At 45.1% G+C, this 27,468-nt stretch overlaps 1 protein-coding gene across 3 annotated transcripts in view; it reads right to left on the bottom strand.

Annotated features, from left to right (window-relative positions):
• Positions 1-910: 910 nt before the first annotated feature.
• Positions 911-27,468, bottom strand: part of EXOC6B (exocyst complex component 6B) — a 609,012-nt gene continuing 582,454 nt past the window's right edge. For 2 of the 3 annotated variants that reach the window (XM_028116269.2, XM_028116270.2), the window contains 2 exons: positions 8,490-8,602; positions 911-4,326 (listed from right to left, as the gene is read on the bottom strand). In XM_028116269.2, the coding sequence (XP_027972070.1) occupies positions 4,200-4,326; positions 8,490-8,602 (240 nt within the window). In that variant the 3' untranslated portion in view covers positions 911-4,199. The remainder of the gene's footprint in view (positions 4,327-8,489; positions 8,603-27,468) is intronic. The other variant, XM_088026464.1, reaches the window with a different exon arrangement.

The raw sequence follows: 27,468 nt of genomic DNA, 5'->3' as shown, positions 1-27,468 counted from the left end.
CGTAGCTCACTCACGTTCACACTTCACAACCACCCTGTAAATGAGGACTACTATTCTGTGCCACTGTTGAGGATTGGGAGATTTAGGGAGGGAACTGGTCAAGGTCAGCCGGCTAGTAAGTGGCATAGCAGGGACTGACACCTGGGTGCAGTAGTCAGACTTGTTACTGAAGAAATTCTTTCCATCCTCTTCTCGTGGCTTCTGTGCCAGCCGAGGGGGCAAGCGCAGTGGGTGCTGTCACAACATTTCTGGCCTTATTCCCCGTGGTTCCAGGTGAGCCCCCCGGGGCCTGGCACTAATCCTCCCAGCACATGCCAGAATCCGGCCAACTTTTCACTCTAACCTGGTCTGCACCTAAGATCCTCCCATCGTTTAACATGATCTGAATTTAATTCCTTCAAGGCCCAGCTAGTCAACACCCCGCTTTCTCGAGGTTTTCCCTGACCAGACCCACTCCTGTAGCAGGCCATGAGGCCTGTCCCTCTCCCGAACTGAGCTCTAAAATAGGCTCACTTCTCCCCTTCCCCCACTTGGCTTTGTTCTGGATAATGCTACATCTTTCCATTTGGCCTAGGAGCCTTTCTGCTGCAGGGCTGGTGTTCAATACACAGGAGGCTTCAGGCTGCCTAGCCCGGTGCTCCACAGAAATCAGGCATTGCAGAAGCTGCTCCTCTTGATGGTGATGATACCCGTGTTAACTGTACAGGCAGGAAAACCTAACCCAGTGGTTCGGGATGTTTCCAGGGGCTCCTTGCCTTGGCTGGCAGGTAGGCTTTGTCCCCCCAGCGGGCCTTTGCCTGCTCTGGTCCTCAGTCTGGTCGATGAGGTGCAACGGCTGCAATCCAGGTTGCCAACCGTAGCTGCACTGTGCAAAAGGGGCGAAGAACCGAAAAACCATGAGACAACACCGTGGCTTTTGAAACAGGTACATAGGCTCCCTTGTTTAATAGCAGTTGAGAGAGGAAAATGTACAGGAGGAATAAACATGCTCTTTCCACACAGGAGGTTCCCACTAACCACGAGGCCCATCTGCATCAGTAGCTTTATGAGTGAGTCTTAAAGAAAAAAGTTCCCTTTAGAGTTAAAAATGGACTCTCCTAAATTTCCTCCATAAATGTGCAACTATTTGTGCAAAATAAAAAGGCCATTTCCAACACATTAGTGAAAAGTAATTGCGAACGCAGGCAAAGAAAAAAAAAAGAGGCAGTTGAAGCAGCCAGGAACAGAGTCCTGAGAGAAGGGAGGTGAAGGGAGGGGGAGCTCTGTAGCAGGCCCCAGGGAGTGTGGAGAGGCTTTATGAGGAAGGTCATGGCCGTTGCCGATCTTGGGGAGAGAGGGCCCTGGGTCTGGGGCTTGCTGAGCAAGCACTTGTCAAGTGTGCAATGAAGCTAGGCTGGCTCTGAGGCCCCGAGAGACTGTTAGGCCTGGTATGCAATGGAAACACTGGGGAGCACTCCTTGGAAGCTGGACACTCCTTTTGTCAACAGGGACTCTGCTGGTTCCAATTTCCAGGTCCTGTTCTTCCCCACCCCTAACAGCTTCACTCACAGTCCAAAGAGATTTCCTGTGAATGCTAAAACTATACAAGCTGCCTACGCTACTGCTGAAACCTACGAGGGGCCCAAACCAGAAGGGCCCTTTAGAAGCATGGACCTGGTTTCCCCAAGAACTTGGCTAAGCGTCACACTAACTCCAAGGCTCGCAGCCCTCTAGCCACTGCTGTTCTTGCCCTCCTATTGAGGCCTGCCGGGGCACTTCCACATCTCTGGGCATCTGAGGCCAGGTCTTAGGAGTCTCAGGGGCATGGGAGCATGGGCACAAGTCCCCTCAAGGGCTGGACCAGCTAGAGGCATAGAGACAAGACTCAAAAATCCGACTTTGCACAATTCAAACAACTTGGACATTGCCGTCCTGTGTTTTGACCTTCCCTTGCCCAACAAGAGTGTGTCTCTAGAGACAACTCAGTAGCAGCATGTTGGTTTCATCAGAGAAGACAGAAGGCAGACCGAGAGGGAAGAGATCCACCAAAGCGTCCTCCCCTATGAGTCTTGAGCTTGGGTAAGTCTGTTCTTTAGAGGGACTTCTGTGTACGAGATGCAGAGGAACCCCCGTTCCTCCACCCTGTTTGCTTTTCCTCTACGGCAGTCTTTCCAGGGTATGAGCTTGAGACCTGACCAGCAATGATGACTCGGAAAAGACAAAAACTGTGCCATGCTTAAGGCTCTCTTCATCCCATGTCCCCGTTTCAGCTCTCCAAGCTGAAAGGATCTTGCTGCAAACAGGGGACTACTGAAGGAGTGTGTGTTGGGCGCTTCTTAAGCAACAGGACTTCAGATCAATGTAATCATTTCTTGCTCTCTTTGGGCGATGGCATCTGGGGTCTCATTCCCATGGCTCCCCGCCTTCCCTTGCCTTTTGCAATTCTGGATGGCAGCATTCATCCCCAACCCTCATCCTGAGACCCTGGGCCAAGCACCTAGGCCTCAAGGTAAGCCTCAGAAAGCTTCTCCAGAGCTTCCACACAACCTGGCCCCTCCAGCTTGGAGAAAGGCTCATGCTTGTGTGTGTAATCTCTTCCCCTTGGTTTGCAAGTTGGGATGGGATTCGGGGGGACTGGGGTGGGGGATGAAAAAGGAAGCACTGCCCTTCCCAGAAGCAACTAAGTAGCTGACAAAGGTAGTGAAGAATTCTGTTTGATGAGTCTCTCCTCCCATTAATCCAAGCTGGAAATGCCTGTGTGGCTTATTTGTCATTGTTTGGTGATGCACAATTAGACGCTTGCCGGCAGCCACAGGAGCACCTTCCTGAGGAGTCTTAAAGTGCAGGCTCCTCTGACTGACCTCACAGCAAAGCCCTTGCACCAAGCGTCAGGAGCCCACCTGCGATAGCGGACACAGCCGTCAAGCCAGCTAGTCCAGGCTCCCTGGGATTACAGACAACCTTTCTCAGACGAGGCCAGAGGATAGCTATGGGGATCTGAGAAGAGGATGGAAGGCTTGGGCTTGAGTAAGAAGAGCTTCACATCTAGGAGATGACTTAGTAAGGGACCGCTGAGCCAGAGGCAACAAACCACTAGCCATGGTTGGCCCTGTCTACCTCATGGTGGCAGTGGCTCCACCCCCACACACATCCTGTCCAGCTGTGGCTGTGCCCATCGTGCAGAGCTGGTAATGTTTCTTTTAAAGATGGTGGCCAGAGAGCTGGTTTTCGAACACAAGGAGCACTCCCCAGTAACCTTCAGCTTTTACCTAAGGGTAAAGGAAGGGCCATTTTCAGGCTTCTGGAATCTGACTTATCCCGATGACACTACTGAAGGAGGCCAAGTCCGAGACTCTGTGAAGATCTACAGAAATAACTGTTGATCTATGCTATGAACCAAGTGCCCTGACCCTGAAAGAAGACAATGAGATGAACAGGGAAGGGACCGAGGCTCTGATTCCATTCACACTGGCTTTCAAGAGCTAATAAAACTCCTCCTGGTGTGGAGCAACCTGCAGTTAGTCATGGGGTCCAATTATCACCACTGTATACTCAGCTCTATCTTGCCCCAGAAAAATCAGCAATAAAAGCACTGGGTCAGACCTGGGCTAAAGAAACTGCCACCCTTGGGGGACTGGAGTGAAGCTGTCATCTGGCCACACACCATGTTTGTTCTCCAGCCAATGAACGTTGGTGGACTGAGGAGATCTGAACTCCAGAGCTGTGTGCTGGTCTTTCATATGCTAAACAGTAACGTTTTCCAGGTCTTCTCCATGCATCAGGAAGAACCAACCTCACCTGTGTGGTGGATGGGGCACCCAGGAGTGAACAGGATATTCTTTATTATCTTCTCGCCTACTCACCTTACCTCCCGGTGCCAAGGACCCATTTTGTTTGTGTCATTCCTGAGCCCCAGACCTAGGCTCTAGAGCCGCAACGAAAGGTGGTTCATCATCCTGGGACTGTGATACCCCCATCTCTAGGCTAACACAGAGTACAGTATGATTTCCCCTGAGTCCCAGCCTAGCAACACCTCACGTACTTGCTTCTTCTTGTGCCTCTTTTACTATAGGGAAAGGTTATGTGAATACTGTACACAGGTTATTAAAAAAATACATTTGCTCTTTTTGAAGAAGAATGCATGAATGCAGGGCCAGCCGAGGTTGGGTCTCAGCCTCTGGGGCTGTGGTGAGCAGCCGCTACGGGCCTGAGGCCAGCCTTCATGAGTGGTGGCTGCTGATGAGTCCCCGGAGCTGCTTGGCCACAGTGTCGATCAATTTCTGCTTGTCTCGCTCATTTTTCCGAAACTGTGCAAACATGTTGTTCTTGCGGCTAGTGTCCTTCATCCTAAACAGAGAAGGAAAGAGGAGAGCAGTGTTTGAGGAGACAATGGTGGAAGGAGAACGCGTGGGAGGCAGGATGGCACCGTGCATCTTCACCTCTACCCAGAGTTGAGAGAGTCCAGAATATTTCCATTGTCAGGCCCATACCTACCTACTATTCTGGAAGCTGTCCTGCTGGCACCCACAGCCCTCCCAACCTCAGTCACCTTTGCAAAATAGTCAAAAGCCAGCTATGGAGGGGCCAACCCCCTGATCATCCATACCCACCCTACTTCTTTCCTTCCCTTCTATCTCCAGGTACGCACCTGCTATAGGTATCTGGGGCATATTAAAGCCCTGATGGTCAAGGGCTCTTACAGAATATCTAGATCTAGGATCCACTTATCATCTCCTGAGCTTATGAAATCCTGCCGGAACCTTAGAGCTGGTATTTGAAAGATAAAGCAGGAAAAATCTCTCGACTAGCAATTCTAAGAGGAGATGAATAACTACCGTATATTTCTAAACTTCACTGGCTGGTTCCTCTGTTCCATCCCTAACAAAACGAAAGTCCTGACTGATCTCTTTTGTCTCAGAGTGAGAACCCAGAGGCAGTGAGGTGGCTGAGCGCATGGTGCGGAGGAGAGCAGATGGACCATCCTTTCACTCGATGAGCCAGAGCTTCAGGCAAGAGAAGCCCCTGAGAACTCGAGGGCTGTCCATATCCTCAGACCTTTGACCTTCGCAGAGCTTTCTATTACCAGGTCCTGCTAAAACTCTAGAGATGGCATATTCCTAGAGTGCAAACCATGGGCAATTCTGGCCAGTGGTCATGGCCAGATGGAAAGACCTAACCAGGAAGCATGGATAAAGTTAAGACCAGGCTGTGGTTTCACAGAAACGCCCAAGTCTGAGTAAGCCATTGTGATAGAATGTGGGAATGTGCTAACCCCTGCAGAGAGTCCACAACCTCTGACATCTGACTGTGACCTCTGCCTCAGTCTCTGCACATTGGACCTCCAACTCACAGCTAGTTCCGGTGTTAGAGCATTAAGAACACTGACCAGACCAATTTCTCCCTGGGGTAGGCACAGGTGGTCTTCACCACCATCCCCCAGGAGCTGGGCTGGGTCTCTGGCTCCACAGCTCCCTGGGCTGCATGGAGACAGGTCAGAAGAAGGAGGGGAAGGAACCTGGTAACCCTGGTAATCTACCCCCAGGTATACCTCCCAGGGGCCTTTGGCAAATCCTGGCCCATTTTTCCTTGTGCAGAGGGGCAGATGTGAGGCCAGATGGGTTAAAAGGCTAGAGATGCCACAAGGGCATTTATATTCACAAGGCCAGGAGATTCTGATGAGCACCAAAGCTGTGTGGTGGGGGCCGACACTGATGGCCATAAATGAGTTGTGACTTTTTTTTCACAGATCTAAGCTTAAGGGCCTTCAGGCTGGAATTACTCAAGCGAACTCAGAACTCTTGAGTATAAGGTACAACTACTCATATGTGCAGGACTGTGCTTGGAGGTGGGGAAGAAGGAGAGGTGATAGAGGTTGGTTGAAAAGAAAGCACATGGGTCCTCAAGGCTGTGATGATTACTGTATTTGGCCCCTTACACATGAATTGCACAATAATGTTTGTGGAACTGGCTTGGCTTTAGATTATTTACCCCAGAGAAGGACTCCTTTTCCTTTGCTGAAAATGCTATAAATCTAAACAACACAAAACAAGAAAGAAAGAAAGAAAGAAAGAAAGAAAGAAAGAAAGAAAGAAAGAAAGAAAGAAAGGAAGAAAAAGAAAGAAAGAAAGAAAGAGAAAGAAAGAAAGAGGGAAGGAAGGAAGAAAAAACACTCCCTTACACGTATAGGGTGTTCATTTTAACATCCTATGTGATCATGAATTTCATGACTCCTTGAAGCCGCCCAGAGACGGGGAGCCAGAGTTGGCTTTCAGCTCGCATGAGGAAGCTCCCCAATAAGGTAGGAGAAAGGGAGGAGGAAGGCAGTCCCCGAACTGCAGAGGCTAGGAGTTCTTGGCCATTTAGGCCCCGGAGTTGGGATTACTCAAAAGATAAACTCAAGTGCCCTGACGGCTGATGGCAGCATGCTGGTTTGTGCCCTGGGATGCTCCCAAACCAAAGGGGGGCCCTCCCCCACTCCCCTCCCGTTCTGTAAGCCTGGGATCCTGCTATACTTTGGCTATGGCCACCTCTCAGTGACACTGGTGCCTCTTCTCTTTCCTGAATGTCCTCAGCAGGTCTTTGGGTCTTTTCATGTCTCACTCTGCCAAGAAGCACCAGGTTGAAAAGGAGAGATTGTCAAGCTCTGGCGGTAGATCTGGCTGGGGCGAAAGCAGGAAAGGGTCAGCTAAAGGGACTGATTCCTATGAGGCTGGGAAGTAGGGATTTTAGTGATCTGGGTGGCCTTTGCCCCTACTGTGTTTGGAAGCTTTTAAACCCTGCTGATTGCTGGGGATAAGCACATGGCTTTGTTACTGTTAGGCCTCCAGAATGCTACAGAGAGGCTTATTATTTTAGCCTATTGTTGATACACAGAAAGTGGATGAGGCAATATCTCTTAGATCTAGAGATTCTTAGGAACAGACAAGTAAAGGAATGTTCAGAGAAGGAAGTGGAAGGGAATCCCACAGCCCATTTGGATACATAGTGAATACGACATCTAAACACCAACTGAAAGGCCCAACCCTCACTTCAGCTGGGATTAGGCCTTGCCTCTAAAAAAAAGTTTCCCCCTGGGAGACCTAGGTTCCAGATCTTAACGCCATGGGCTTCACCACCAGGAGCGGGGGGAGACTGCTGAGGAGCTCCCTTCGGTCAGGGCTGAGTGTCAAGCTTTGCACTAGCAAGAGCATAGAGCGTGCCACCAGTGGGGGAAAAATCCCTGCCACCACCTCCAGCCCCATAGGAATTGGTATGCCAAGGGTCACTCGAAGAACCAAGGAGAAAGGAGACAGCCAGCCAGTGGGCACCAAGCTAGTTTAGTAGATTAGTATGTCAGGGTGGAGACAACTCACAGGGTAAGGATTTAGTGTAGTCATTAGTGTCAGTGAGGAAACCAGAAGGACTTGCCTCAAAGTGATGGAAAAGGCCCAAGTGAATAATATACTTACTCTCTAGATATCCTAGGGAGGAAGGTCATTGGGAGAGAGAATCATGGGAAACAAAATGGAAATATCAGTCTGGCTTGGTCTGGAGAAAGTCGCACCCTGGGCTCTTAGTTTCTTGGCTCCAAACACATTCCTCTGCATCCTGCATCTGGCCTACTTCCCATTTCCTCCCCTTCCCCCCTTTTAATTGCATAGTAGGGAGCCTTTCCTGCTGCATAAGGTTCCACTCTGACCTCCTAGACGCTGATCCATGTATCCAAGTTCACATATGGCCATATATGTACTTGCTGTACTGTTTGGATGCAGGGTACTCTTCTAAGAAGCTGGCAGTTAACTAGTGTGATGACAAGAAAAAGCTTCCCTTCTACATGGATCTTGGTCTCTGGCCTGCCAGCTCTCAACGAGGTTAGGAAAGCCAGAGCTAGGCTGCATAACAGATCCCCAGCATCTGGGTGATACACTGGTCAGCCGTGAGACGTTCTGAAGCTGGCTAACCCAATCTCCGTGGTGGCACCTCTGCTGGCCAGTGACTGCCCAAAGCAAGAATGAGACACCTTGTCCAACACAGCTTTCTTGGGACAGTCGGCACAACAAGGCTCAATCTGGCAGGGAGTGGGAGGGGGTGCTGGTGAAGGTTTCTGGAATTCCGGGAACTTGTCTGCTAGAAACCACAGAAGCCATCTTCCATGGGGCTCTTCTGCCCATTGTCCCCAGATGATTGGGGCCAGTCTCACTCTGTTCACCAGGTGGCCTGAACCCAAACTTAAGGTATCTTCCTTTCTTCTCTTGTCATCTCTAGTTAAAGAGATGTTGCCCCATTCAGCTCCAAGGTAATGCCGAAGTCCACCTGACCCATCCTTGGCCTAGCTTCTTGGGGCTCAGGAACTAAGAGGTTACAAGAAGAAGGCCAGCCTGCCCAATCCAATGGTGGAGACTACGGGTAGCACTTACCATAACTTCAAGAACAGGGCCTCTCTGCTATCTTTGGAAGGTACTGGCAAAGAGAAAATTGTCCCCGACCCCGATCCCCACCTCCCAACAGAGACCACCCGGCTGGGTACTCACTTCTCAAGCAGGGTCAGAGCGGTCACTGGGTTCACTCGCAGGTACTTGCAGTTGGGCTGACCATAGTCAGCTAGGTAGGTTGACCAGTCCCACTGAATGAAGAGATCCAAAAGCTATAAAATATTCAAACCCCACCCCAGGGATTAATCAGACAAGACAAACAAGGATCTCAGAAAACCCCTGACATCCTCCACTGCCAGCTAATGGTAGAGCTGATAAATAAAAAATTAAAATGTAGTAAGAGAAAGAATGGCTAAAGACTGGAATGCAACTACGAAAATAAACGAGTAATCAGTAGAAGGCCGAGTCATCTCGGCCGTAAGCACTGTGATGCTGCTAAGACTACAGGCCAACATTTAGCTCTCAGGGGTGGGCCTGAGACTGAAGCAAAACACAAGACTGTCATAATAACTGGTCGCTTAGTAATTTAATAAATATTTATCAAATGCCTTCCATGTGCCAAGCACCATTCCAGGAGCTCAGAATTCAATAATGAACAAATGAAGGTGGATACAGTCCAGTGGCACATATGTACTGTATAACCTTTGAGGTTAAAAGGTGTGGGTTCAAGAACCAGTTTCATGACTTGCTGCATTGACTTTGTCCAAGTTACTCAGCTGATACCCTGAGATATACTGAGAAAAAAAAAATACACACACACACACACACACATATAGGTCTATGGCCCCGGTTACTGGCATAGGGCTCCTAAAACCCTTGTAATTTCCTAAGTGATAAGAATACTAGGAGCATCTCTTGTCCTAATATCAGCCTTTGACCTCTGTTCTTGACACGTATCTCCTCAAACCCGTGTGATTTCCCGGGTGGCAGGAGTGTCTTTTGTTTTAACGAGGCGACCCGAGGTGGGCTCCCGGATAAGGCTGGTCACTGGAAAGATCAAGCCATGATTAGAAACTTGGAATTTTCAGCCCCACCACCCATTCTCTTGAGAAGGCTGAAAATAGGCCTCATGATCCATCATGCCCAGGTGGTGAAGTTTCCATAAAATCCCTAAAGTACGGGGTTTGGAGAGCTTCCGGGTTGGTGAATACGTGGAGATTTGGAGAGTGGCGTGCTTAGAGAGAGCACGGAAGCTCCTTCACGCCCTTTTCCCTAGACCTTGCCTCATACATCTCTTCCACCTGGAGGCTCCTGAGTTATGGCCTTTTCCAATAAACCTGTGATCTAGTAAGTAAGATGTTTCCTGAGTTCTGGGAGCTGTTCCAGCAATTCAGCGAACCTGGGGAGGAGGTCAAGGCAACCTCCCATCTACAGCAGTTGGTCAGAAGCCCAGATTGACAACCAGGTGGCTGGTGTCTCAATTGGGGGGGAGGGTCTTGTAGAACTGAGTCTTTAACCTGTGGGGTCTGATGCTGTCTGCGGGTATACAGTGTCAGAATTGAGTCAAATTGTGGGATATCCAGCTGGTGTCGCAGGGAACTGCTTGACATGGGGAACAACTTCCACGCATTTGGTGACCACAAGTGTCAGAAATGAAATGTTTCATGAGGGTAGTAAAGGAGACTCAGAAGAGAAACACAGTAGGGAAGAACTGAGTTTTTCCCTATGTAGAATGCAAAGAACTGAGTTTTTCCTTTACAGATAGACATATACACAGGTCTATAGTATGTAAACAGGACCCAGAGACAACACAGAAACATGGAACTATGGCATGAATGGATCACATAGAATTACGTGAGGCAATCTGTGTGGCACCTATGTGGACACTGGCTGAGTAGATGAAAACTAGGGCCACGGTAGGTCAGGACTGAAAAATGGGCTTAGTCCATGGTTGAGGGCACAGAGCCTGGTACTGGGGTCAGGAGTGTTCAAGAGGAATGCCACGGAGTTAGGAATGCCAAGAACTAGATGGGTCTAAGAAGATAATGAGAGCACTCTGAGGGTAAACTGAGTTCTGAGTCTGGGGGAGATTCTGACTTAGAGAGACTTAAATAAATTTTGTCAAAGGCTTTGGTTCCCAGCTGGATTTAGCCTCAGGTTATCACCCTCACCCTAACAAATATTTAAAAACTGTAACTGAGTAAAACTAAAAAAGAAATCCGGGCATTTCAAAGGTAGGAGTGATGAAAGGGAAACTGTTGGCTCCCCTCTGTAAGCTTCCAGAGGGGGTAAAGTCCCGTACTCACACTGCTGCACAGGAGGAGGGCCCCCTAAGCAGTCCTTTTAGCAATGAGATACATGTAAAGGCTTTTGGGACTCAAGATATGTCCCTACTTCTCCCCTTCCAAGAGGTAACTGTTGACGAAGGCATCTCTCTGTGCCGAACAAAGACCAGGGAGGCCTAGAGTCAAATCCAATGACAGAGCCTGGGCTCTAGGCACACCTTCTTCCCCTGTCTTCACCGTGAGGCTGCGCAAACATGCACTGTGTGCCTTGCCCTGCTTGGCCAAGCCTCCTCTTCCAATCATTCTTTAAGAATAGTTGTTATAAACCTCCTCAGGCAGGACAGGAATTGGCTGGCATCCCGAGCCTAACACTGAGAAAAGCCCCTATCCCCTCAGCCAAGAAAGGGCTGTTAAAGATGAGGGGAGATGAGGAGAGAGACGAGCAGACATGTCGGTTGGTCTAGGCTGGCCTGGCCCCAAAGGGCCCTCTCAGGTCTCTTTCAGGTCAGGCCCTATTTTAGTTGGCAAGTAAAAGGGCTTCTACCACATCCTTTCACTGCCCCAAGGCCTCACAGAGCTCTGTGTGAGGAGAGAATTTTCCCTGACTTCCCACTCTCACTGTGGTGTTTCTGTGCTGTGGCGCCCAAAGACCACACGAGACAGTCCTCTTTACTTGCTCCTAGGAGTGCGACAGACACTCGGGGTGTCCCTGGTTCTGCAGTCCTCCCACTACTGTGCTTTATAAACACAATTATGCTTTTCCCTCAAATCCCAGGGAGAAAAATATGAAAAAAGATAGCATTCTCTTAATTAATATTTCTTTTCAGAAAAAGGTGAAAAACCTGGGGGAGCCTGTCACTGTTTGCACACTAGGGAGCAAATACAAAAAAAGTGGATGAATAACAAGTTGAAGTGGAAAATTTGGAAAACGTGATTTCCTGAAAGTTATTTTAGGTATTTTCAGATGTGTGTACACACACACACACACACACACACACACACACACACACACACAGACATTTGATGAAACTACCTTCTCTATTAATGAGTTCCTAATTTCTGTGATGGAATGAATGGTATCTGTATTTCTGATTTATTGCAAAGAATGCCATGTCCTTCCGGCTGCTCTCACCTGGGCACATCACCAATGGGGTGTGGAGAGTAGTTCATGATTTAGCTCCACAGTTTTCTATTTTTATCTTCCTGCCCAAGTCTCTCAATGCCAGTACTGAGCCTAAAAGCTCTGGGATGACAAACTACTTAGTTGATCCACTCTGGGCATGAAACCTACACAACTCTATTAAGCTCAACCAGTCCGAGCCTGTCCATCACACTCTGGGTCTGTGTTGCTTTCCACGGTCCTTTCAGTGGCCAGTGCCTAAATCTTATGGCCTCCTCTGAGAGAGATGGGCATAGACTAGAGTCTGGGGGAGTACTTAAACCAAGCTGGCTGCATGGGGCACGGTTCCACTGGATTCCATGGAACAGTGTTAGGAGGCCAGGAGACCTAACAGGCCTCTTGATCGACAGAGCACTATGATTCCAGACTGACTTGCACTTGGATGGATCCCAGCCTGGATGTCCACATACATGGCCTTGTTAGAGCTCAGTGAAGTCTCTCTCAGTGATGCAAAACATTCGGTCATCACTAATGATCCCATTCTTTATAATTGTAAGATTTTTCATTTGGAAATAATTCCAAACTTATCACAAGGTTGCAAGAATAAGCATAGAATAAAGAACATCGTATGCCTTCCTCCCACATCCATCATCAACATTTCACACCATATGCTCCAGCCTTCGTGTGCTCATTCTCTCTTTACACACATGGGCACAGAAGATCTTTCTTTTCTGAGTCCCTTGAGAGTAAACTGCATGTACCATGGCCCTTTATTCCCAAATACTTCAGCATTCCTAAGTATTAGGGATATTCTCTTGCATAACCATAGTACTTTTCAACTGCAGTAAATTTAATACTCATACAGTCCATATTCTAATTTTAGAAATTGAGTCAATAATGTCCTGTTTATAGACTTTGGTTTTGGTTTTGCTCCATTCTATCATATCGCTTAGGACGAGGTATTACATTTAGTTGTCTGTTGAGTCTCCTTTAATCTGGACTATTTCCACAGCCTTTTGACATTTTTGAAGAATAGAGTCCTCTGCCTCCTTTTCCCCACTCAGTTGTTTTTTCTAGTGCTTTCTCATAATAAGATTTAACACCTGCTTTTCTGGCCAGAGTTCTACCTCAGTGCTGCTGTATACTCCTCAGGGGATCCTGTCTGGAGGTATACACTGTTCATTTGTCTCTCCTTGGTGGTATTAATTTTGAGCACTCAATCAAGATGTTGTCTGATTTCTCCCTCTAGGTATTATGTTTTCCTTTGCAACCAGTATGCAACAGGGGAGACAGTTTAAGACCATGCAAATATACAGCTCCTGATTACAATTTCCCCTCAGATTTAGCATCCATTGAAGATCCTTGTCGGCCTCAGCTTCACTATGATGGTTGCAAACAGAAGGCATTCCAACTTCTCCATTCCTTCCATATTCATCACTCATCACTCAGCACTTTTCCCCCATTAACTTATGTATTTATTTATGGTATGGGTTCATCAGCTCCCATTTTCTCAATGGCTTATATTCACTACTACACCTAATTATTTTGGTGCTCAAATTGTCCCTGATTTGTCTGCAGCCTGTGTCCTGTGACATGCCCCATATATTTTCTGAGGAGTGCTTACTTTCTAGCATAATAAGGTGCTGTAGGCTTATCTTGCATCTACTGTGCCCCAGCCACTTCTCTGAGGAGCTCTGGTTTCTTTTAGTGGTAATGGTATAGAGATCAGGATTTGGGTGCTTGGTGTGGCCATTGCTCCTGGAGCATCTTCATTCTTTGCTACTGGGGGGCAAACTGTGGGGAGGTAAGCCCTTTCAGAGGACAGAGCTAGGAACTACATGCATGTAAATACACATATACATATGTGTGTACGCACACATACATACATGCATACATGGATGTAAGCATGTACACATACATTATTTTAGAAATGACGAGTTTACACCAACACCTCCAATTCTAACCATTCTTAGACTTCTTTCTTGCCTTCCTCTATTCTGTATTTGTACATGCTTTCCTCCACAGGGAGAATCCTGGCTCTCAAGAACATCATCTCAGTTACTAATTTGCTCAAACCTATAATATATTTAAAATAGGTTCAGAACTATTTGTATATACCATTACAAAAAAAAAAGCTTATTAAAAAAAAAGAGCTCGAGATTTGCTTGCAATTTTCCCTCCCAACTTAAGACTGAGTATACAATCAAATACTGTGTTTCTAAGTCACTTGGGTTAGTCCTTCTTAATTTTCCCTTCAATGTAGTTATGGTATCATCTAAATGCAACTGGGTTCACTTGCGCCCACTTGCTTTTAGTCTCAGGCTCCTCCCTCCCATCCTTGTTAATTTAATTTTTTAAATATGTAGGACGTTATCGTGCTTCTAAAAGTCAACTCAGAAAAGTGTTGTTCCCTCCCTTGTGGTATCTCTCTTACCCCAGTTCCTTCCATGCCTCACTGGTAACCAGCTCCCCTGGTTTGGGATTTGTCCTCCTTATGCTTCTATTTGGGAAGACAGGCAGAGGCACCTATGCTTTCTTATTTCTCTTTCTTTCACAGAAAGTAGCCCATTGTATATACACTTCAAGAACTCTTACTTCTTAAAGTTTATAAGTAGGTGGTGGATGGAGAAGAAGAAAGGAGGGTCAGAGGTGGAAGACTGAACTAAAGGTCAATTTCAGGATCTTTATAATTTGAACAGCATCTTGCAGTTTTTACCATATCCTCATGCTCTGTGTTCTTATTTACTTAACATTTTTTCTTTGTATCGATTCATGTTTTGATCATAAGAAACATGTAAAAGAACACTTGACATCACTATCACAAATAGGGAACCCATTCCTACTTGCCATAAATGGAAGATGTCCCAAATGCTAGCGCCACCATGAGTCGCTGTCCCCGCCATAAAGACTAAAAGGCAATAGCTTAGAACATGGTTTAGCGTTTCATGGTGCCTCTGGGTGCTATCTAAACCTGCATTTTGAGTACTGGAATGCCTTCTGGACCTCCGGTATTCCAACTACCCTGTTTTGGGTTTAGGTTGTGACTTCAGCCAAGAGTTCAGTGATGCCTGTGTGCCTGGCACAGGGTTAAGTGACCTGTGTTATACCAAGGAGCACTTACGACAGAAGTTTTAGCCAAGTGTCAGTCTCATTATGAGAGAAGATCAGTGTATGCACGACTTCTGTGTCCTGGGCTGGTCAAGAGGGTCCAGAGCCACGGGTCTGCTTTGGCTGGTAAGGCCTAGCAAGCCTGGCTGGGCTGGGAAACTTGCTAACACACCCAAAGGACAGTTCATTTTGCTCACAACCAGGTAACCTCATTAGTGTGTTTCCCTGTAGTTGGCTTTGGTGAGTTCTTACTTTTGCATCAGAACATTGTTACAATTCCTGATTCTGCATGGGATGACTTCTGAGAGGATTTACAGAACCACACTTTGGGCCTGCACTGTGCTCATTCTATTTATATTTAAGAGTTTTTTTTTCCCTTTTTTTAAAAAAATTATTTTTAAATAATTTCTATACCCAACATGGAGCTCGAATTTATAATCCCAAGATCAACAGTTGCATGCTCTACGGACTGAGCCAGCCAGGTGCTCTATATTTCTTAAGAGTTGTATAAGAATTATAACCTACTAACATTTAAAAAGTTTAAATGAAGTAACCTCTTTTAATATTTACTCATAAGATTTGAAACAGTAATAATAAAACACATTTGCTTGTCTCAGATGTTCTTAATGAAGATGCAAACCTACTGAATTCAGCCAATGTTTTTAAAGCATCCACCATGTGCAAAGAACAGGACTGGGCCCTTCAAGTGCCATTAAAATAAATGGTTTACCCTCATATAGGAGAATAAAAGAAATCAAGAATAACTGTAATCCAAGCCAAATCAGTGAAATGCTATTAAATGACATACTGACTATTCCTTTTTGAACTATCAACTGAACATTTTGCAAAATTTTTACTTATCACAAATTGTGGTGCAAACCACAACACACACAGACTCTCTCTCTCTCTCTCTCTCTCTCTCTCTAGATGTGCTTTAAGTTTAATGCCTTAGAGGTGGTGGGAACATCTCAGTGATATTAAATACCAGTTAGGCTTCTATCACTGTCACAGAGTTCAATACGGAGATCTGCCTGCATTTTATTAATATCAGTGGAGATTTTTAAAAGTTTTTTATTTTGAAATAATTTTAGGCTTATGTAAAAGTTGCAAAAATAGTTTAGACAGTACCTCTGTACCATTCACCCAGCCTCTCCAATTTCACATACTACATTGCCATGGTATAATGATCAGAAGCAAGAAATTAACATTGGCACAATACTATTATCTAAATATCTAAACTATGATTTTATTCTGCTTTCACCAGATTTTCCACTAATGTCCTTTTTCTGATCCACTCCAGGATCGTGGATTGAATTTACTCATCATGTCTCCTTCATCTCTTCCAGTCTGTCACAGTTCCCCATTCTAATCTTTCAAGATAGATACTTAGGAATAGTGTATCTTTGGTCTTTTATTTTATACACGGTCCCTCAATTTGGGTCTGCCCAATATTTTCTGTGGTTAGACTGAAGCAGTAGCTCTTAGCCAAGGGAGAGCTTACTTCCAAAGGGACATCTGGCCATGCTTGGAGACATTTTTGGTTGTAACGAGTCTGGGGGTAGTGCTGGTGGTGATGCTGCTTCTAGTGGGCAGAAGCCAGGGATGTTGTTAAATGTCCTACATGGCTCAGGACAGCCCTCATGACAAAGAATTACACAATACAAAATGTCATCAGTGTTGAGGTTATGCATTTTTTTTTTTTTTTTGCAAAAACACTACAGAAGTGATATTGTACCCTTTTTAGTGCATCAATATCAGGTGTACATGATGGTCACATCTCCTTATTGGTGATACTGATCTTGCTTGATCACTTAGTTAAGGTGGTGGCTGATGACTTCCTCCACTGCAAAGTTACTATCTTTACCTTTGTAATTAATACACTTCTGGAGAGAGTTATACTTTGAGGCTATGCAAATATCCTGTTTTCCCTCTAACTTTTGTCCACCAACTTTAATATCCATTGGCAGATCCTGTCTGCAACAATATTTACGGTGGTAGCTGACCATTTTTCTCATTCCTTCTGTAGTTAGTAATTGGAATTCCTCTGTGAGGAAAAGTACTGTCCCTTCTGCTCCATGTATTTATTTGTCCAATTATTTATATCAGTATTACCTCATGAATATTTATTTTATTTCCTGGGTTTTAATCTAATACGATCATTATTTATATTTTGTTTTTCAAATTATTCCAGTTTCAGTCATTAGGAATTCCTTCAGATTGACTTTCCAGTGTATTTTCGACCAGTCCTACCCTCTTCTGAACACTTGCTTACTTTCTGGCACTAAGATGTTGCAAGCTCATCTTGTACCTTCCCTGTCCCTGCTCTGCAGTCAGTTATTTTTCTAAGAAGCTCTGGTTCCTTTTACTGGAGAATGGTTTTTAGAAGCCAAGGTCTGGGCAATTAGCATGCTCATTTCTACCGGGGTGTTACTGCTTCTAGGGCATCTCAGTGGACAGAGCTAAGAGATACATGTATATTTACTAACTTGCAGGTAACAAACACATCTATATTTACTCCTGTATCTATTTATGTATCTCTATATTAAAATCATGAGTTCCTATCTGATATCTCTGATTGCAGCCCCAACACCACGGGGTTCATGCTAGCCTTTCCCTATTACTTCTTTCTCTGACAGAGAGAAACCTGGCTCTCATTATCTATAATATATTTCACTTATTTGTTCAATCCTAGTATAAAATATTTTGGAATTGCTGATCCATGCTCCTGTGAGAAACAAATTTACTAACTAGAGTATAGTATTGATTTTTTTCTTTTTGTCTTTAGGCTTATAATTTCCACTCAAAATACGGGTTTTTAAATTACTTGGATTAGTTCTTTTCTTCCTTACTCCTTTCAGTGTGGTTATATTATTCTTTCATAATTCAGTTAGACTTATTTTTCACTGCTTGTGTTCCATTTTGGATTCCTCCCACATTCTGGCTGATTTTGATTTTTATTATTTATTTATTTTGGGGAATGAGTCATAGCTATGTAAAAACTGTACTCAGAAGTATCGCTCCCTCCTCATCCCAACTACCCTGTTCTAGTCTCTCCACTTCTTTCTCTATCTTTCCTATCTACCCATCGCACATTACCAATTTAGTTTCTGGTTTATCCTTCTTTTATTACTTTTGTACAGATGAAAATATACATGTACATTCTCGTATACCCTTTTCTTTCTCACTTGAAGGGTAACATACCATAGACACTCTTTTGTGCTTTGCTTTTTTCATGTAATGATATGTCCTAGAACTCTCTCCATAATGCTAATTTCTCATTAATGATCATATTCTTGATTTATTCATATAAATGCTATTTTTGTAAACCAGGTAAGTCATTTTTCAAGGAATAGGCGAGACATTATGTTTTGGGGCACTTTAACATAAACTGGTGGCACAGGAGAATGTTTGATACTCACAGAGTAGGACATACTAAGAAATGTTAGGGCTACTTCATCAAAAGCAAACTCAACCAGGCATTAATGATGCTTTGACTGCAAACAGAGTTATCTGTCCATGGTATTTAGCAGAAGAGGACAACTAAAGTAGTGTAGCAGTTGATGTGACACTTTATAAACTATATAGGTTAACAAAAACTGTAAATTCTATCATTACTGGTTATTATATAAAAATATGTGCAAGTGGGAAAGGGTAGGACAAGGAAAGACATTTGAATCATGTTATACTAACCAGCTGCTATAATGGACTGTCTCTCTTTTTTTTTTTCCTCCTGTATGACTTTTAACAGAGCTTTGGCAGTTCTAAAATTGTCTTTACTACATTTCTTAGTTATTTCAGAACACTCCCATGGTTTAATAGGACTCAGATTAAAATTCTGATTTCATGGGGGATGCAGTGGGGAGGACCAAGACCTGGAAAGGAGAGGCAAGCTGCTGAAAATCATGGGATAAATATGTGGTAGAGATGGCTTAACGGCTTACACCCCCCAAGATGCCACAGCTGTTTATTTTTAAAAATCCTCATTGATCCAGGGGCACCTGGGTGGCTCAGTTGGTTGAGCGTCCAACTCTTGATTTCGGCTCAGATCATGATTTCAGGGTCATGAGATCGGTCTCCATGTTGGGTGTGGAGCCTGCTTAAGATTTTCTCCTTGCCCCCGCCCCCCGCCCCCATGCATGTGCGAGCATACGTGCATGCACACACACACTCTCTCTCTCTCTCAAAAACAAACAAACAAACAAACAAAAAAACTCATTGATTCAGGCTCTGGGTTGGGTACTTGGCTGAGGCTAGGTCAAACTTGTAAACAGACTTTCTTTTTTGCAGGGATAGCGGAGAAAGACTAGAAAAATCCAAATGACTCAAAGTGAAAACTAGTCCAAGGCCACAAAGTGAGTTAACCGGACAGAGCACAGAGAGCATTATAATAGCAGAACAAATGCCAACTTCCAGAAAAGGTCTTTGGAATGAGATATTAAGATAAAGTAGGGCTCTGTTGATCTTGGTTAGTGCATACCAACGTATATGCTTCTCTAGCAGAAAATGTACAAGTAATTCAAATGGATGAGTTATGCATGGGTAAAGGAGTAGAAGGAAGTCTTCAAGTAAGCATTATAGATTAATATTTAAGCAAACAATTCTGATGGTGCCCTTGTGCTCACATAGGCAGAAACGACTGCCCAAAGCACTCAGAAAGCAAAGATGAAAAGACTGACGAAGAATGCCCTGCCTGTTCCCACTACTGGACTAGTGCTTGTCAACCAAGCCAATTCATATCATGCCTACTCTTGGGGAAGAGAATTTATATATCTATATTTTTTGCCTTCACTGCTAATTTTGTGATCTGAGCCTCATCTCCCGTGTAGATGGGGAGCTCGCCAAGGATGGGGATCATGTTTTCTCCTTCTGACTACTCCACAGCATGGACCAGCATACGGCCAGATTCCCAGCAGACAGTCAACAAAGACATGTTACATGGAATTAAAATAGGTGAACTAACATTTTGTAGGTACAATATTGGCTAGATGGTGGGCCAGACTTGTAATGTGTGTTTTGCATAGGAAACTTTCCAATGGACCAAACCTAAGGTCCTCTTGACCAGCACTAGAAGGGTGGATGAGTGAGGAAGAAGGAAACCTCAAACAGGAGAGATAATACCTTTCACAGGTGAGTGGGAGCCCAGCCCCGGATATGTGGTTTCGAGGTTCCAGAGGAAGATACCTAGGATTACCAAATGGGAACTCAGCAGCTGTTTGGCCCTGAGGTGACATCTGGGCTGGCTCCTAGTGGGCAGCCGTAGGGCCTACCTCACCTTAGGGAAAGCCTCCTCTTCCCAGAATGTCTGCAAAGATTCCATGGGAGCTAAGGTACACACACAGACAGACACAGATGCAGAGACACTGACAACAGCCACACCTCTTTCCCCTGGGGGTGCTTTTCTTTACATGTTTTCTCTTGAACAGGCACACTGAGTCTTGTAGAGAACTGTGCTCCCAAGGGAGGTGTGTCCTTGAAGTAAACGTGCCGTACAAAACCCTGAATTTGCACATTACACATATTCCAGAAGAATTCTTCACATTTAAAGAGGAGAGACTATAAAATGAGTCCATATAACTTACTCTTCTGAGGCATTTAACATATAATCTCACCGACAAAATTCTGAATATGCTACCTCTTCAGCACATGGCTGCTATATAAAGTACAGTAAACTTCCTCGAGAGAATAGTAACATACAGAACACTAAGGCAGGCAAAGTTTCTTTTGTCTTATTCCCTGCCTCGGACAGGATGAAACCAATTGCATCATATTTTTCATAATCACTCATACACAGGTGCCTTTTAGGAGGCAGGTTAACACAGCAAAAAAGAGCCTCAGGCTGGGGGTTCCCTGACTGGCGATATGACCCCAGATAAGCCACTAAATCTGGTAATGGAATCATAACAGCTCCTATCAACAGCTGAGGGCAGATCAAGAGAAGGACTGTGAAAAGTCCACTAGGGAGCATGGAATTGACTACTGGCCCCTTTGTGTTCACTGCCCAAGATCTCCCTCAACTCCCTGTCCCTGACTGAAATCTGGGCAAATGGAGAAAATAGAAAGCAGGAATTATTTTAACAAACATCAATTGAGTACCAACAATGTATCAGGAACTCCTCTGAAAGGATAATAAGATATCTCGAGTCTCAAGGAGCTCAGGCTGATAAGTAACAGATACAGAATGATGTGAGCACCCTAAGAGGTACTCTAACAGAGAGCAAAGAAAGTTCAGAAGAAGGGCATCTAAGCCCAAGCCAGGTAGGTGGGGACTGCCTTAGAAGTAAGCAGGACAAAGGAGCAAGTGATAAATGGCCTCATATGCTAAGCTAAGGAGATTGAATTTTAGCCTCAAGGCTTCTTTCCTTGTTTTCATCAAAGCTGCTATCTGCTTTCTTCTAGATCATGGGATGGAAAACTACAGTCACCACTTGTTTATGTAAATAAAGTTTTATTGGAACACAGCCATGCTCCTTGGTTAACATATTATCTACTACGACTGCAGTGCTTTAAGAACTGAGTTAAGTAGTTGTGATAGACCAAAGGCCTGACAAACCTAAAATACTCTCTATCCGGTCCTTTACAGAAAAAGTTTGCCTTTAGATCCAGGCCAGGGAGGGCAGGGTGCTCTGAAATTTTCTCAGATGTGAGATGTCTAATATCCACTAAATTAAAGAAAGGACAAAGAAACTGGCTTCATGGAGACCCTTCTGATTGTAATGAGGGGGCAAAAACTTCATTATCTTAACATCTGGCATCAGCATTCTTTTAAGGCAGAAAAATGGATTTGTATCTCGCTTTGTAAGATCCCCAGGGTGCCAAGACATGTAGTAGAGGAGAGGGAAGGAATTTGGTTCTGGAGAGAGCAGGGAGCTGATTTAAAGAGAGGGGACTTGGGGCGCCTGGGTGGTTCAGTCCTTAAGCGTCTGCCTTCAGCTCAGGTCATGATCCCGGGGTCCTGGGCTCGAGCCCCGCATCGGGCTCCCTGCTCCACAGGAGGCCTGCTTCTCCCTCTCCCACTCCCCCTGCTTGTGTTCCCTCTCTCACTGTGTCTCTCTCTGTCAAATAAATAAATAAATCTTTAAAAAAGAAAAATAGAGGGGACTTAATACACGTGAGAAGGGCTAAGAAGGAAGTTCCTACTAGTATTCTGGCCCCAAATGACTTTGAAGAGCCAGGATGTCCGGTAAGTGACAGTTCTAAAGCTGTTCGCTGTGTAGTATGGGATATAAATCTCCCCTAACAACCCATGCCCTCAATCCTAACCTTTGGACAAATCAACTCTGCTCTCAATTGCTTGGGTAAGTGAGTTATTTATTTATTTCTTGAGGAACTCAAAGAGGCTGAGTTTCACACCTAGAAAGCTATACAACTGCACCGTGGAAATGGGAGCTCAGGGAAGAAGACTAGAGGTTTCTAGGGATTCACAGAAATCCAAAGAAGGCCGTGGGATTTTCCACAGGCCAAGGAACCGGGGTGGGGAGAGGTGCCCAGTTTCTCTGCATCTCTCTAGGTTAAAGGGCTCTGGCTTGTACCTGAGTTTTACAACCATGGCCGCTCAATGGGCTGGCTCCCGGGCCTTGCAGAAAAGATAGGACCTCCTACTCTTCCCCCCACTGGTTGAGTGAGGGCAGGAGAAGGGGCCAGTAGGAGCTATGCGGTCCCCTGCTCTCCCACCAGCCCAGCCGCCAGGCACGGGTGGAGGCTTCATTAAGTTCTTTATCAGAGACCCACTGCGCATCAGCAGCTTCCCCTGAAAGGGAACGTCACTCTGAGAAATATTTATTTGCCTCATAAATGTGGGTTTATAGGTTTGCCATCTAAACTTTTCACCTCTGAGACTACCTTGGTAAAGAGAAAAAGAAAGCCAGGGAGGCTGAAGTCTTTCCCATTGTCATCAGCTGGTGCCTGGGGGGAAGACTCCCAAGTAAAAATGCCATCACCAAGCATTCCTTTGTCAGAGACTGTCCTGTAAGGCCATTTCTCATGGATGACAGCATCTGTCCTGCTGCAGGGGCAGAAGGACAACCAATTATCACACTGGGTGATAATAACCATACTGTACGTACATGTCCCAGGGGAGGATGGGAAGCCTTTGCCACGGGCTCACACACTTGCCCCTTGTTGGGGTGGGAAAGGCAGACGGGTGTGGGTTTTGGAGGGAGTTGCTGCCCCAGATGTGGTGGGAGAAGGAGGTCGGAGCCACAGACTAGTGTTCACTCTCTCAGCATACTACGACTTGTCCGAGGTTCTCAGGTAAGTGGATTAGGGGCCATCCTGTCGAGTTTTGACGTAAATACCCTCCCTCTCTGGGAGTATGTGGTTTAAACCCCTGGCCCCTGCAAGGAGACTATGGATTGAAGACAATCTTAACAGTGTGGGTATAAGCAAACACCAAGGAAATGGCCGAGCTCACAAGTCTCTGTCATGTGCAAGCTCTTTCTCATCCACATTACAAAGTAAACACAGTAATGAGCTAATCAGATTTGATAAAGCAGCCCTCCAAATTTGAAATTATTAAAAAGGCTATTTAAAACAGGATTTGTATCCACTTTTGTGCATAATGAACTTTCCTCAGCCTAAGTACATATTGTGCCTGGAAATATTAATGACAGGAATGTGTGTACACTCGCATGGGCTTACGCACAAGCTGACTTCCGAAGGCAATGACAATGTTCTGTCTCTTAAACTGCAGTGGGGAGGGGCGCAGTATGTGTGGGACCACCCTTTTGTAGCTATTCAGCATCTAATGGCAATAAATTGTTAACAGATTGTCATATATACGAATATAAGGGGTGAGTCCTTAAGACTTTTTGCCAACAGCGGTGGCCAATCAAAAAAGTTTGGAGACACTGGTTAGATCACCTGAAGGAAAAACTATCGAACATTCATAATGACAATGGTCTGTCTGGGTTCTCTTTTATAAATGGATAAATTAAGAAACTTAGTTGTAAAAAATTACTTCTTGCCTTATATGAGTCATTACAAATTACAGCCCGGGAACTTTATAGTAGGCATAAAAAAATGTATCTAACATTAAAGGACAGTAAAGCTGGGAATGTCCTTGTACCCTGGATAAGTTTAGAATACACTAGAATCTCAGTGGTCTGGGAAATATGCTTGGGTCTGGACAAAAGGCTTGGCCCAGACAGCCAACTTCTGAAGACCCTTAGCCCAATCAGATATGCATTTGGTTAAAACCTATTTTGTTCTGGGTTTGAGGGACAGGAGATTGAATAAAACTGCTACTTGGATTCCATCGCCAAATTGTAGAACTAATCAATAGACCAAGCAAAAAGCACGAGAAAAGTGATTCCCAACCACCAAGGGGTCTTTTCTATTCATTTTCCCTCTAGAAACTCCAAATTTCAGAAGGGTTCTTCTGCCTCCCAAAGACTGTTAAGCAAACACTAGTTCCTACGAAGGCCACAGTCTCGGTCCCCTTGGTTGTTGTTTTCCTTGTCGTTAAATTTCTTTCCTTCCTTTCAATTCTATTTTCCTAATTATATGAATGTGTCATTTTAATGAGCCACCTCAAGGCCATTTTGGAAATGGGATTGACAAATCTGATAAAAATTGCTAGTGAGCATGGTACCTGCCCTTGAGAGACAAATGAAGAGCCCGGACGGTGAGTACAGTATGTGCTCAGAGCAAGGGAAGATGGGCACAATTTAAACAGAGAAGAGAGAATTTCAAACAAGAGATTAATGGATACCACGGTGCAGAAACAGGAGTGTTTAAAGGAAGTGTTTAAAGGAAGAAGAAACTGGACATTCCTTGAACACCTACTATATGTGACAGATACTGGCTGGGCATCTTACCTATTTCACTGAATCCCCAGGAAAATCAACAGCCTAGGGGGTAGGTGTCTCATTGTACAGATGAAGAAATGAAGGCCCCCAAAGGTTAAAAGAACGGATCGAAAGGAACACATTCAGAAAGTGATAGAGTCAGGACTCGGAGGCAGGCTAGTGTGATTCCTGAGACTGGGCTCTTCTCTTTATTCCCTTTTGGGCCTCTCTCCACGGCCTGTTGATACACAACCTGGCTGAGCAGAGGTGCCCTATAAAGGAGCAGCAGTGGGAAGACTAAAGAGGTAGTAACGGAGTTGAACTTAGAGTCAAGAGTATTGACAGTCTAAGGATTTTTAAAAAAAAATTTATATCCCACGGAGAGTGGCAGCATTTCGGTAGCAATCTATTCATTGGATGAACAGACTCGAGAAGGTTTTCAGGCAGGAAGATGGGAGGTGATGAGGACCTGGACTCGGGTGGCAGCGGGACAGCAGAGAAACGGATGGCCTCTGTATCAGTTCTGACGGGAGGACGGGAGACTGACGGGGTGTTGCAGGGGGACAGGGAAGACTCAACCAGGAGTGAGAGGCAGTTTTCAAAATCCGTTTCCCCCAGGGACCAGGCAAGCAATACGAGTGAATGAATCAGGCAGGTGGCCCCATGACTGTTCTCATTCCCAACAAAAGCGGTGAATCAATACGGCTCTGGGTTCTCGCACCTGCCTTTTGCTTAAACTCTGGAGGAGGTGAACAGATACGTCTTGCTTTTTGCTTTGTCTTTGCTCACCGTGAATTTTATAGACAGAGAGCAAGGGCGGCCAGGGGCCCGTGGCAGGTCCAAAGTGACCAAAATCAGTTAAGGCTCACGAAACGGTGAAACCTTAGAATTGCCTGACTCCACACCCCACCCTCCTCACCACAAATATCCCTTCTAAAATTGTCCTCATGTCAGAAACTGTCACAGTATTACTTCTCAGAATTCTCATTTGAGAGAGGAACAATTTTTGCTTGAATTCTGCCTGGCATTTCATAAAAAGAGTCCGGACACCCAACTTTTTCTGTTTGTTCTATATTATCCCTTGGCTAGTAACATACCTTTCTTCATCCTGCTTTCCTTTGCTAGCTTTAAATGTATTCCTTTGGCTTTTGAGGGGTTTTCGGACTCCCAGAGTAGAAGACAGAAGGCCAGCGTTAGAGCCCTGGATGTGTCACCAGCAGCCAGTCCTACTACTAAGCAGGGCTCCTCTCAAAACAACTTTTACTGACGACCATTAGTGTCCCTTCCAGCTCTAAGATTCTCAATCTAGGGAATTCTTTATTAGGACGTAAATAGCTAGGGGACAGAGAGAGTCGTTCTCATCACTTAGCAGGAGCGAGGCTGCTAAAATGGCAGACTGGGAGGAACTGCAGAGAACAGCGCCGTTCCTTCGTCCTACAGAGGAGGAAATTGAGATCCAGAAAGATTCATGATAATGAGGCGAAGCTGCCATGAATGGGGCTGGGGTTAGAACAGAAGCGTGTGACTTGTAGCCCACTTTTCTTTCTACTACGTGCAGCAATTTAATCAGCTGGTGGAGAAGCAGAGTCCCTGAGACCAGCATACGGGTCAGATGTACACAGAGGTGACGGAGAAGGAAAGGGAGATTTTTTTTTTTTAATTAAAAAAAAGGTAAAAAAGAATATAAAATTTATTTTACCCTTGTGAACAGATGTTAATGATTTGTCTACTCTGCTTTCAATCCTCCCTTTGTTTTAAAGGACTGAAACATTGTAAGTAAAGGTGAAATCTCCCTGCCCTTCCTCTGTCCCTTTTGCCTGCCTGATTTTTGTTATGTATCCCCTACAGGTTTTTAATGCTTTTGATAGAGAAACTACATATGGTAAGGTTTTGTGTTTTAGCTTACATACACAATATTGTACACAATGTTTGCAATTTGACTTTCTTCATTCAATATTATGTTTTCAAGATCTCTCCATGTTGATCCATGGACACCTAGTTCATTGGCTTTAACTGCCAAACGGCATTCTCCACTGTGTAAGTAGACTTAAATATACTACGATGTATGTATCAACTCAATGATGGGACTTTGTACGATCGTGTGTCCGGCTGACAGGGGAGTCTCCTGAGCGGAGCACTTGCCTGCACCCAGGGGGTGGCAACATGTTAGGCAAGAACGGTGAGAAAGGGTATCGCTCAACCTTTACCACCGGCCATATCTGAAATGATGTAAAAAAGGCCACTTAGTGGGCCCACTTCAATACCCCTGCATTTGATACCACAGCAAGTGGCACAGAGAAAACTCAGATGACCAGTCTAGACCAAGACTCTCAACGAGATACATGAAAGGAGATCTCTCTCTTCTTGGGAAAGAACGTGCAGAAGAATAAAGGAAGAGGAACAGTAAAGCTGAGGTCAGTAAGCCCACTCTGCCCAGAATTAAGATAAACACAGAATATTTCCTGTCCGAATAGTAAGCATAGAAAGTCATATCCCCATTTCTGAGCCTTTGGGAATGGATCAGGACGTCTCTGCAGGATTTTCAAGGGTATTTGAGGTTGACCAGGGGCAGCAGAGAAGGACCAGCTCTGCTTCCATAGCTCCTGTCCTCTATTTCCATGAAATGGAAGAAACTCTCTGAAATCTTCCAAGAAGCACCCAAATGTCCATTAGCTAGTGTTTGAATTGGGTGGGAAGGAGACATGAGAAGAAGAAAGAAGCCTCCTTGGGGGAGTTTGGTATCACTCTCGGGTCCCGGGATGGAGAGATTTCTTCTCCTGCTCTGCCCAGACAAGCTCGGTCTTCCAAATTCTTGTCTGGCCACAGCAATAAGGCCTTTC

The sequence above is a fragment of the Eumetopias jubatus genome, unplaced genomic scaffold, assembly GCF_037043125.1.
Source record: "Eumetopias jubatus isolate StellerSeaLion01/CBP00866 unplaced genomic scaffold, mEumJub1_p1.0 scaffold_9, whole genome shotgun sequence".
NCBI classification, from domain to species: domain Eukaryota; kingdom Metazoa; phylum Chordata; class Mammalia; order Carnivora; family Otariidae; genus Eumetopias; species Eumetopias jubatus.
This window is presented reverse-complemented; position numbering and strand designations above follow the sequence as displayed.